This window comes from Garra rufa, chromosome 4 (genome assembly GCF_049309525.1).
Source record: "Garra rufa chromosome 4, GarRuf1.0, whole genome shotgun sequence".
Taxonomy (NCBI): Eukaryota; Metazoa; Chordata; class Actinopteri; order Cypriniformes; family Cyprinidae; genus Garra; species Garra rufa.
Genome location: NC_133364.1, coordinates 27,182,247 through 27,194,580, shown reverse-complemented (window position 1 = coordinate 27,194,580; position 12,334 = coordinate 27,182,247). Strand labels below are relative to the sequence as shown.

The window sequence follows — 12,334 nt, the reverse complement described above, 5'->3', positions numbered from 1 at the left end:
CACATAAGCCTGTGACGCACTTCGATGCGATGCGACCGGATGCGACAGTGCTCTGATCTGAGATCAGCCACAATTCTGTAAAACTGATTTCGTATTATGCGCGTCATTTAAATGAATCTGATCCCAGAACCTTGTACTTTCATTACCCTTCAAGCAGTTACAACGCAGTTACAATTTACAAAGAAAGTGGAAAAATAAAATGATAACGCCCACCTAAGAATGTGAACGAGCATTAGATTACACACGTATTTAATTTAATAATTATTATTACATTTAAATGTAAATAAATGAATAAACCACATGCTAGAGTAATTAAACGACTAGCAGCATTATTATTCCGACATTCATCATCTATGCGGATTAGAAGGAAGTTCTTTTCACAAATAGTACACGTGTATCGTATAGAGATGGATTTTTTCCCCCTATATTACGTGGATTTCTTATTCATTTTAATGCACTTTGGTTTCCACACGAGGACTGAGTGAGATTTGAGATGGTAAAATTGTCGCGGTGACTCCGGTTGACACGTAAACACTACTCATCAGACATAGGTTCAATGCATTCACATGTTTAGCTCTTATCAAATCTCAAGATTTATTTAAGACACTAAATGCGAAGTGTGTTAAAGTATCTCTTTTGTTTTGAGCGGTCTCTGGACTCAGTGGCACCTCGCGTGTCCTCTCTCAGGCGTGACGTCACGGAGGGACACTCCACGCGACAAGTGTAGACAAGATGGCGCTCGCTGTTGTGCCACAGAAGTAACCAGTGCTTGACGAAAAATCAGGTTAGTAAAAGATCACTGATTTCAAACGGGTCCGATCGTATCGCGTTTACACTAGCGGCGGAAATAAAACCCAATCAGTGTTTTTCACTCGCCCAGCACTTCAGCCTCACTTCACTGCTGTGTGATTTTAGCATTAGCGCACTAGCATCCCGTGTGCTGGTTAACTTTCCTCTATAACAGGCTGATTAGAGAGACTAAACTAGCTGAGCTGCTCTGAGCTCAGCCGCTAACCTATTTAGCTCCTTTAAACTGGGTTAGATGGAGGAGGTGGTTAGCACCTAGCATCACTCACCATTCGCGCGCCTAAAGACCTTCAAAGTCAAACTGATAGTTTTAACCATAGGTTTTAACTAATTAAGAGATCAATATGGTTGTCCATCCTTGTTTAATTACAATCCCAAGCTTAAATTCGAGTGGTAAAAATCTGTGCAGTAACAACTTTTACAAAGCCACTTAGAATAGTAATGTGCTAACGTTATACGCATTTATAACCTTCTAAAGAAGACTAATGTCAACAAAGTGTAACGTTATTTATAGGTTGACTACTAGTTTGTTTTATTAAACACACGTGGGGCCCAGAGAAAGCGGGGTGTTATTTTGGTAGTGACAGAGATAAACACTCATCCGTGAAGCCAAATAAGGGACACACATTTGCTTAAGCCGGGTTGTTTACATGCTAAGCTAATTACTTACTGGTGTTCACAGACTTGAAATTGATGCCTTAGTTTCAATTATAAAAATATAAAAAGAACCGTGATACTGCCGTGCTATGTAGACACAGCACCATAGGATATGTCTAAACCTGATATGTCATGTAAATACTGTGGTACATATATTTAGAGTTACATGAATACAAGGTTATTTGAATATGGTGATAAACACTACAGTAATTACATTTGGTTATGTACCATGATAGTATCCTACGTTTGGTAGTACCTTTGTGTGTGTGTGTGTGTGTGTGTGTGTGTGTGTGGACATATCACTATACACCACATAATTGTGGTAGTTTTTTATTATCATGGTTAATATAATAGTAAAACATCTTTTTGGGGCATACCATGATATTCTTTGAATTACATTGAAGTACCTTGGTATGTTGTGTATTTCACTCTACCATGGTATTACTGTGTTGGAGAAATCCAGAGATTGTTAGTTTCTGTGTGTGATGGCGGGAATAGATTCTTCCTCCTGTAGTATCGGTTCAACCATGTTCTTGCGCAATAGTTTTATGACAGCTCTGTTAAACTGCTGTCTTAATATAACCTCATGTACACTGTGTGTGTGTATCAGGGTTCATTTGATACGGGATCACTGTTTCACAAAACACTGAAGACACTGTAAACAGCAGTCATGCAGTCAAACCAAAATTATTCAGACACCAGATATAATTTTTTATGTTTTTTTTTTACTAGTAAGTGCAGTACACTGTAGTTAATTTATGTAAGAGAGGATAGCGTGTAACACATTATGCCCAAACATTTTTCATACAGTGGACTACCAGTAAAGCTGATACAAATTTGGGACCAAAAATTTGTTTTGACCCTTTGACCTGACCATGTTTTGTTACATACCTTTCTATCAACGTTAACTGATGTTATCAAGATGAATTTTTACTGACACAGTTTTAACTCTAGAGTTCTTGTCATATTTTATTACCATTTTCTAAATTATAGCAAATAAACTAATAATTTGAGAAATGTTGAAGGTGTCTGAATAAAATTTGGTTTGACTGTACTACCATTCAGAAGTGTATGTGCATTAATGTGCACATACCAGAATATTTTATTTCAACGTGCAAACAGCAGCATACAGAGCAAGGGAGCAACAACAAAAACTGTATTCACATATACTCAAATTATCACGCATCAGCAGCGCTTCTGAGAACAGAGAAAATCAGTATAAAATATATAAAAAAAGATTAAAATAAATAGGCCTACACTAAATATATATAAATTTAATATCTACCTAATTAAGCTGACAAAACTAAAACACACCGAATCCTTCTATGCGCTTTGAAGAACGGTACCAGTCTTGTTCTTCCCGTCGGACATAAAAATATATAGCGGACCAGCCTATACCTCAGTGTACCTAGTTTTTAACATGTCGACATGCTGTACAGATAGATTGGAACGCTGCCTGTTAACTGTTAGATCCGCGACAAAAACACCATCACAAAAATCCTTTCAATTTGCGGTTCGGGAGTTCTCATCCATTGGTCATATGGTGTGGAGACGCATGTTTTTACAGCGTTCAGCAATAGCCAATCACAGACATTTGATGATCGCTGTGGCCAATCGGAGGCGGCTAAATTACAATCCACTCACCACTCAAAGTGCCGGTTTCAGTTTTGCTGATTTCTACACGTTCGCAAACTCTCTCATTAAAACAAAGAAAGTGTAGGTATTATATAAATAAGAGATTAATTGTGCAGTGTAAAGGTTATTTTATTACTTTTTATTAACTTTTTGGGATTGCGATCAACTACAGTAAATGAGTGACAGCTTTCCAGTGATTGTAACGGGAGCGCCTATTGCGCACTTTCTAGACTATAATCCATTCAGAATTTAAATACATTTACTCACGGATTTACTCTCTGATAACCCAATATTGCCACTTGCCATTGTGTTGCATATAATACATCAGTTAACTAAGTGAAGATGAAGTAGGTGTTTGCTCAGCGAAATATGTCTGTACAGCCACACTGCACGTGTGTAAACAGATAACTTAGGTATAGCATTATTTTTTTCTTTCACCATGCAGCAAACGAAAAAAAAAAAACTATATATAAAAAACCTTTTAAACCGTTTAACTGATAGTAATAATCGGTTAAAATTCTTACGGTCGGTTAACGGTTAAACGGTCAATATGAGCATCCCTAATTTTAATGCATTTAAAAATTTTATTAATACCTGTGATGCCAAGCTGAATTTTCAGCATCATTACTCCAGTGTCACATGATCCTTCAGAAATTATTGGAATATGCTGAATTGTATGTGGAAACCACAGTACATTTTTAAATACTGTTGAATAGAATACTGTTTTAAATACTTTCATGAATAGAAAGTTCAGAAGAACAGTCTTTTATTAGAAAGAAAAGGATGTGACATGTGGCCAGATATGGTGTCCCATACTTGGAATTTGTGCTCTGCATTTCACCCATCCATGTGCACACGCACCCAGTGAACATACACCCGGAGCAGTGGGCAGCCATTTTTGCTGTGGCGCCCGAGTAGAAGTGAAGTGTAACTCCGGTGACTTCCTTAAGGGTATTACTTCAGTTGTGGTGTTAAAGGTGGAAAAGAGCACTGGTCGTTCACTCCCCCCACCTACAATCCCTGTGGTGCCGAGACTCGAACCCGCAACCTTTGGGTTACAAGTCCGACTCTAACCACTAAACTTCTGAACACTTTTTGAACAGTTCAACAGATGAGAAATAATGTCACATCTAGAAATAATGAAGGAAATGTCTAGGGCATCCATTCCCATCTGATCCTCTCTTTTTTCTGCAGATTAACCATCATGCCTTGGGAGGAGCTGGTTTCACTGCTGGTTCCCGCACCATGGTGATGAGAAGAGGGCAGTGACTGACTGTGATGGACAGGTGTAAGCACGTGGGTCGCTTAAGGCTCGCGCGGGACCACTCGATCCTGAACCCGCAGAAATGGCACTGTGTGGACTGCAACACCACCGAGTCGGTGTGGGCATGTCTCAGCTGTTCGCATGTAGCGTGTGGACGCTACATAGAAGAACATGCGCTTCAGCACTTTAAGGTATGACGAGTTAGTTGATCTTCAAATTACACACTTCACCTTTAGATATAACCATGTGAATATCTATAAAAAAAATGGTCTAATCCAGTGTTTCTCAATTCCAGTCCTCGCATACCATATACTGCATATTTTGCATGTCTCTCACCTAATTCAGATAACCAGCTCGTTGCATGAACTGTGTTCCGATTGACATGGTCCCTACGCTGTGTTCTTTGCTCCCTACTCCCTAATAGGCATGGGCCGGTATAAGATTCTGACGGTATGATAACCTTGGATAAAAATATCACGGTTTCACGGTATCACGGTATTGTAATTACTGCTCTACAATGTTATATTTAAATGTCTGGGTAAAAAAAAAAAAACTGAACATACTGAACACAGTATATTTTATTTTAGGAAACATATAGAACATTTTGTAACATGGAACATCAGGCAAAATAATTAAAATAATTGAAACTTCTTAATTAAATTTAATTTCAGTCACTTGTGTGAGCCTAAGCCTGCAGCTCAACAATAATCAACAAAATAAAATTTTCAAAAACAAATCCTTCTAAATGGAAAAAATGCAATCACTAATCAAAGCAAAAATATGACCATTAGTGACAGCTCCAAAAATAAACAAATACTCAAAGACACGTGAGAGCCAGCGAGTGTTTTCTTTTTTTTTTTTTCTTTTTTTTTTAATGCCGTGAATTTGAAAAGATGTTAAAGGTGCACTGTGTAATATTTAAGATGATCTCTAGACAGAGGTGCAATAACTATGTTTTCAGGGGTGCATAAAGACCTTAATGAACCATTATGTTTTTATTAACTTAGAATTATCAGCTTGCGAAAAAAAAACACTGACACAGTGATGAACAAGTAACAGTAATATTCACAATAATATGTGACCCTGGACCACAAAACCAGTCTTAAGTCGCTGGGGTATGTTTGTAGCAATAGCCAAAAATACATTGAATGGGTCAAAATTAGTGATTTTTCTTTTATGCCAAAAATCATTAGGAAATTAAGTAAAGATCATGTTCCATGAAGATTTTTTGTAAAATACCTACTGTAAATATATCAAAATGTAATTTTTGATTAGTAATATGCATTGTTAAGAACCTAATTTGGACAACTTTAAAGGTGATTTTCTCAGTATTTAGATTTGTTTGCACCCTCAGATTCCAGATTTTCAAATAGATGTATCTCGGACAAATATTGTCCTATCCTAACATACCATACATCAATGGAAAGCTTATTTATTGAGCTGCTTTTATATGATATCAGTTAACTCTTATATATATCAGTTTTGTAAAATTTAACCTTATGACTGGTTTTGTGGTCCAGGGTCACATATAGTTTTATTGAATGATTAAATAAGGGTAATTCCTTAAATTACGTTTTAAAAGAAATCTCACTATTCGTTGCTGTCAAAAACAGCGAGATTTTAATCCTGTATTGGCTTCCGTAGTTCTGTAAAGGGAGGGCTGAGCGGTGGACTGTTGCAATTCACAACTTCGCCACTAGATGCCGCAAAAATCTACACACTGCACCTTTAACGTGGCAGAAGGCTTAAAAGCAAAGACGTGATTTCACTTTAACTTAATTGTTGTACTAATGTTCAATCACAGAAACGTAACGTTAGTACATATAGTCTGCTATTCCCCACTCTGTGTTGTGGGGGTTCACCTCCTTCGGCCATCCTGAACTTATAATACTGCTGAGTGTCACTGACTGCGGATCACGTGCACAATCACAGACACGCGCCAGCCAGCACTAACCGCTGGGGGAGGGGCTGCATTGTTTTCGCTGCAGGTACGCACACACACACACAACCTAGTAGCGAGTCCTGTGCTTTCACTTTGACAACACAGAAAATGCACATATCGTAGGAACGGTATAACTTTTTTTGTTTGCGGTTTTGAAACCGTGACATTTTGAAACCGCGGTAAACCTTGAAACCGGTTATCATCCCATGCCTACTCCCTAAGCACGGGAAGATAATAGGAGATACATACAAAATGTGCAGAGTGGTGGTACACAAGGACTGCAATTGAGAACCACTGAGAACCCAGTGATGGGCAACATCGACCCTGGAGTGCCAATGTCCTGCAGTTTTTAGCTTTAACCTGAAAAAGACTCCCCTGGCTGTAGCCTTAGAGATCCTGAAGACCTTGATTAGCTTGTTCAGATGAGTTTGCTAAACTCTGCAGGACAACAGCACTCCAGGATCGACGCTGCCTATCCCTGGTCTAACCTATTGTCAGACTGTGTCTTATTTTATAAGACTATTTATTTGTTTGTAGGAGCAGCACCACCCTTTGGCCCTGGAGGTGAATGAATTGTATGTATACTGCTACTTATGCGATGACTACGTGCTGAATGATAATGCAACGGGTGACTTGAAGTTGCTGCGTAGCACGCTAAGTGCTATTAAGAGCCAGTGCTATGAAGTCACCACGCGGAGTGGCCGCACATTGCGCTCATCTTCCGTCACAGGAGACCAGTTGTCACCTAGCACGCAGGAGCTGCAGTTGCGTGACGAGGACCGCATGTTCACGGCGCTGTGGCACCGCCGTCGTGCCCTGATTGGCCGCGTGTTCCGCTTGTGGTTTGCACAAACAGAACGAGGGAAGAAGCGATTGGAGGAGGAGCGTCAACAGGAGGAAGAGGAAGAAAGAAAGCGGGAGGCACGGGAAAGAAGGCGGCAACTCAAACGGCAGCTCAAGGAGGAGCTGGAAAGCGCACCTCCGAGGAAGAGCCATCGCATTCGTCGGCAGAGCCTAAAGGCAGCTTCTACGGATCCCATGGTGGTGTCAGCCAAAAGCACCAAGACTGTGAGGCGTAGGTCCGCTCCTGCTCGAGTCTCCACTCCTACTCCACGGACTCCTAGAGAGAGGACACCTCAACAGAGGCCCCGTCCACAACCTAAGGCGAAACGGCCTCGGGCCCCACCTCCTAAAACAGGTGATTCGCCTATCAAACGGCGACCCACCGTAACTCCAGGAGTGACTGGTTTGCGCAACCTCGGCAATACTTGCTACATGAACTCGATATTGCAGGTTTTGAGTCACTTGCATGTATTCCGGGAGTGCTTTTTGAGGCTGGATCTGAACCAAGCACTGGAGCTGCTAGCCTCTGCAGTCAGCCGCAAGTTAGGACTCTCTCCTCAGCGCGTGATCCAGCCCAAATGCTCCAACCAGGGGTCGGGGCTCAGTGGAGGGGCCTCCCGTTCACGCAACATGGAGCTCATACAACCCAAGGAGCCTAGCTCCAAACACATCTCGCTTTGTCACGAGTTACACACATTGTTTCAGGTGATGTGGTCAGGCAAGTGGGCTCTGGTGTCCCCGTTTGCAATGTTGCACTCCGTGTGGCAGCTGATCCCGGCCTTCCGGGGTTATGCACAGCAGGACGCGCAGGAATTTCTTTGCGAACTCTTAGATAAAGTACAGCATGAGCTGGAACGGACCAGAACACTAACACCTGCCACTGTGCCGGCCAATCAGAGACGGCTTATCAAACAGGTGCTCAGCGTGGTCAACACCATTTTTCACGGCCAGCTCCTCAGTCAGGTAATGAGTTTGCATGCACACACACAGTCATATCAGCAGATTAACATGGAAACCAAGGATTCTCAAATCTGGATCACAGGATCCACTTTCCTGCAGAGTTTAGCTCTAACCTTAATCAAACACACCTGAGCATGCTAATTAATGTCTTCAAGAGATGTTTGATCAGGGTTGAAGCCAAAGATTTGCAAGATTTGAGGAACCCTGATGTAAACATTAGGCCATTAACAAACACACAATACATAGACTTGGCCAGTGGATTGCAAGGGTTCAGTCTTATTGTACGTACTTAAAATATTCTTAAATTGTGCTGGTAACAAATGTCCATACTCAAGAGGGTGATAGAGCTGCAGTCAGGTTGTCAATAGTTCACCTGAAACGCCCTGTCCCAAATGGTGTACCTGTGAAGTCTACAAGACCTTAGGACAGGGGTGTCCACTTCTTCTCCCGAAGGACCAAAGTCCTAGAGAGTTTAGCTGCAATACCAAAACGTGCTTCAATAGACATGCCTGAAAGTTTGAGTTCAGGTGTGTTTTATTTGGGGTTGGAGCTAAACTCTTCAGTACAGTGCCCTCCTGAAGCAGGATTGGACACCCCTGCCGTATACCAAGTATACCTAGCAAGACCTTGATTAGCTAGATCAAATGTGTTTAATCAGGGTTGGAGATAAACTCTGCAGGACACCATCTCTCCAGGACCGAGTTTAGAGATCCCTGATCTATGCAAACAACTACTCAAAAGTCCATGCTGGTGTTCCTCAAAACTTGCCCCGGAGTGCCAGTGCCCTGCAGAGTTTAGCTCCAACCCTGATCAAACACATCTGAGCACATCTAATCAAGTTCTTCAGGATTAAAGTCTAAAGCTAAGGTCTGCAAGTCAGCAGCCCTCCAGGCCCAGATTTGAGGAACCCCGGTCTATGCAAAATTATGATGGACAGCAAGGGATTAGGGTCTGGGACAGGGCCAAATTGACAGCAGAACACAGTGTACACTGGACGTTGCATTCTCAGGTTTGCCACAAGGGGTGCTATAGTAGGTACTACAGTGCCTTTGTGCAAACACTGAGGAATGCATGTGCTTGCATTCTGACAAATTTCAGATGCTTCTGCATATGCAAGGTTAACTTAATTTGAATTCACATACTTACGTAGAGTGTTTTTTTTTCCGCATACATGAGATACAATTTTGCTAAAAATCCTTGTCTCTTTTCTTTTAGGTGAGGTGTTTAGCATGCGATCATCGCTCAAACACAATAGAGCCCTTCTGGGATCTTTCTTTGGAATTCCCGGAACGTTACCACAGCAACAGTAAGGATGCTGCACAGGTTCCGTGTGGGTTGACGGAGATGCTAGCCAAGTTTACAGAAACCGAGGCTTTGGAGGGAGCAATATATGCTTGCGACCACTGCAACAGTAAGTTGAAAACACACCAACATGCAGTGCCACTGTAAGGCAGGTTTTTCCAAACTTGGTCCTGGGGGGCCAGTGTCCTGCAGAGTTTAGCTTGAACTTGCCTCAACACACCTGCCTGGAAATAGGTTCAGATGTGTTTAATTAGGGTTGGAGCTAAACTTTGCAGGACACCGGCCCTCCAGGGCCAAGTTTGGAGACCCTTGCAGTAACAAAACCTCTGGGATAGTAGGTAGCCTTGAATTTGAAGGTGATACCATGGCACTCAAAGGTGAAGTATGCAATTTCTGCACCAGTATTGACTTTCCCCCAAACACGGTTACCACCCAGTGCCCGTCTTTGATTGGCCAATCAAACTGGCGACATGACACCTAAACTCATATCATTGGCCGAGCCTAAAGTTGTTGTCATGCTGATCAAACAAAGAAAGCAGCAATATTTTGAAAGCTTCACAATGTTTAGACTCTTCAGAATATTAACACTTCAATGGCTATCTCATAGTTATCTAAACATTAAACTGGGATAAAAGAAAGCAACATCAAAAGAACACACCTTACTTTTAAGTTTCACCTCAAAGAGTTAAAGCTTCTCCTGAGGAGTAAATCCCACTCATTAAAAATGCTTTAATCAACTAAAGTTTTTGTTTCGCTGTCTCTTCAAGGCAAACGAAGGCGATTCTGTTCAAAGCAGGTGGTATTGACTGAAGCTCAAAAACAGCTGATGGTTCACAAACTGCCTCATGTTCTCAGACTGCACCTCAAACGTTTCAGGTATCCACACCTTTACATAAACATGAACTGCTTTCCTAGTTTTAAACTTGCTGTTATCAGATATTAATGCGTACTTGTGTTTGTTTAGGTGGTCTGGGAGAAACCACAGGGAGAAGATTGGCGTTCACGTTCAGTTTGAGCAAGAGCTGAACATGGAGCCCTACTGCTGCAAAGACTCCAGTAACTTACCCCACCCTCAACACTTCCTCTACCAACTCTCTGCTGTCGTCATGCATCATGGGAAGGGATTTGGCTCTGGCCACTACACTTCCTTTTGTTATAATACAGAAGGAGGTAAAACATATTTATGAATTTATAAGTAGTACTTTGTGCAAGGATACCAGATAATGGCATGACGCAACTATCGTAAACTAACTTTTGGTCTTTCTTTTCAGGGTTTTGGGTGCACTGTAACGACTCCAAACTGAGTGTGTGTGCCGTGGAGGAAGTGTGCAAGGCCCAAGCCTACATTCTCTTCTACACACAAAGAAACTCTCAGGACAAAAGCAAAGCCAGTGACCTCTGACCCCTTCTGAGTACCCTTCAACCACAGAGACTGTTTGTTTTGTACATTCTGTTAATATAGTTTTGAGACGGTTAGCTCCTGTTTCTAGTGTACAGCAACAGTGGAGAGTATGTTTTTGTCACGCACACTTATGCCTTACAGTTTTACAACTGACAGATTTCGGTAGGAGGCATTCTCACAGTGATTGTAGCGTTTGTTTGTGCGCGTGTACGAAGAGAGTGAATTTGGTCCAAGTTGGCAGCATTAATGCGACTCTCATCAGTGTCTGTACCTCTCTATTGTTGTCCACAAACCAAAGTCGAGTTGTGAATGTGTACCGAGCCTGAAATGTTTGTAGCGTCAGTATGAAAGAAGGTGTTTTTTCTCTTCATATCACTAGTGTTTTAATATCTTCAACCAGATTTTTAAAGTGCCCTGCCAAGTCAAATCATTTTAGAGGTGTTGAGACTTTTAAACAAGACTCGATTCAGGAATTTTTCTGTCACCTTCTCAGAATGTAGTTTTATACCTGGTATTTGGGTAGAGAATTTTTTTCCCATTTTACAGGAAAAATGTAAACAATTTTTTCACCAGCAAAAGACAATGGATGCTTTATATTGTCCCCTCTCTGTTTGTGGCGTTAAAGACTGTTCTGTTCTCTGTAGTCCATACACTTTGTTGGATGTTTGTGCGACTCACACTTGCTCAAATACCTTATGGCGTTTCCACATCTTGTTTGTTGTTCAAATCCATTTTCCTCCTCCGCTTTCGAGCAGGTATAGATGTAAAACTATGCAAATTGTTACCTCAATTCATAGAGAAATTTACCTCAATAAAAGGAGAATATTTTTGCATTTTTCTATACAACTTGTCACCTGTTTTCTTTACCGTTTTAAAGTTTTTATGAAATGTGCACGCCTCATTTTTTTTATTCATTTGAACAATAGAAAACAAAGATTCATTCATAAACTCGTAGAATGAATTTCAGTGCAAATCGTTTATAAACCATTCTATGTGTAAATCATTCATAAAACCTAAAACTGTTGTGTAAATGGCTGGATTGTAAAGCACGTAATGTTTTCGCAAAACCTAACTATCTTGCAGAAACTTCTGCATATAATAAATAATACAATTGTATAGTTTCATTGTGCCAAATTCATAAATGTAAAATGTGTAAATGGGTACAATGCATAAATTAATAAAACCGTTACTACATAATTGTCTCATTCAGTTAATAAACATAAAACTAGTTTAAATAACTGCTTTGAGCATTGTGCATATTGTTCATAAAACTACTATGTAATTAGAGCAATGCGTAAAAAGTTAGCAAAAGCTCAAAACATTCCTAAATTTTGTTAAATTAAATTCATAATTCAAACTACTGTTGTGTAAAATAGGCCTGTCACCAACGATTATTTTGGTAATGGAGTAATCTGTCGATTATTCTGACGATTAATCGAGTAATTAGATAATATGTTGTAATAAAAATAGACTTAAGCAATAGCCTTTAAAATAGCTTAAAATACATATATAATAGCAATGA

The 12,334-nt window shown here is 40.5% G+C and overlaps 1 protein-coding gene across 1 annotated transcript; it reads left to right on the top strand.

Moving 5' to 3' along the window:
- Positions 1-696: 696 nt before the first annotated feature.
- usp44 (ubiquitin specific peptidase 44) lies at positions 697-11,983 on the top strand. The gene is made up of 7 exons (XM_073838110.1): positions 697-784; positions 4,294-4,554; positions 6,843-8,111; positions 9,324-9,519; positions 10,178-10,286; positions 10,375-10,580; positions 10,682-11,983. The coding sequence occupies exons 2-7, from the start codon at positions 4,378-4,380 to the stop codon at positions 10,810-10,812; spliced, it is 2,088 nt and encodes a 695-aa protein (XP_073694211.1). The 5' UTR covers positions 697-784; positions 4,294-4,377; the 3' UTR covers positions 10,813-11,983.
- The last annotated feature ends 351 nt before the right edge of the window (positions 11,984-12,334 follow it).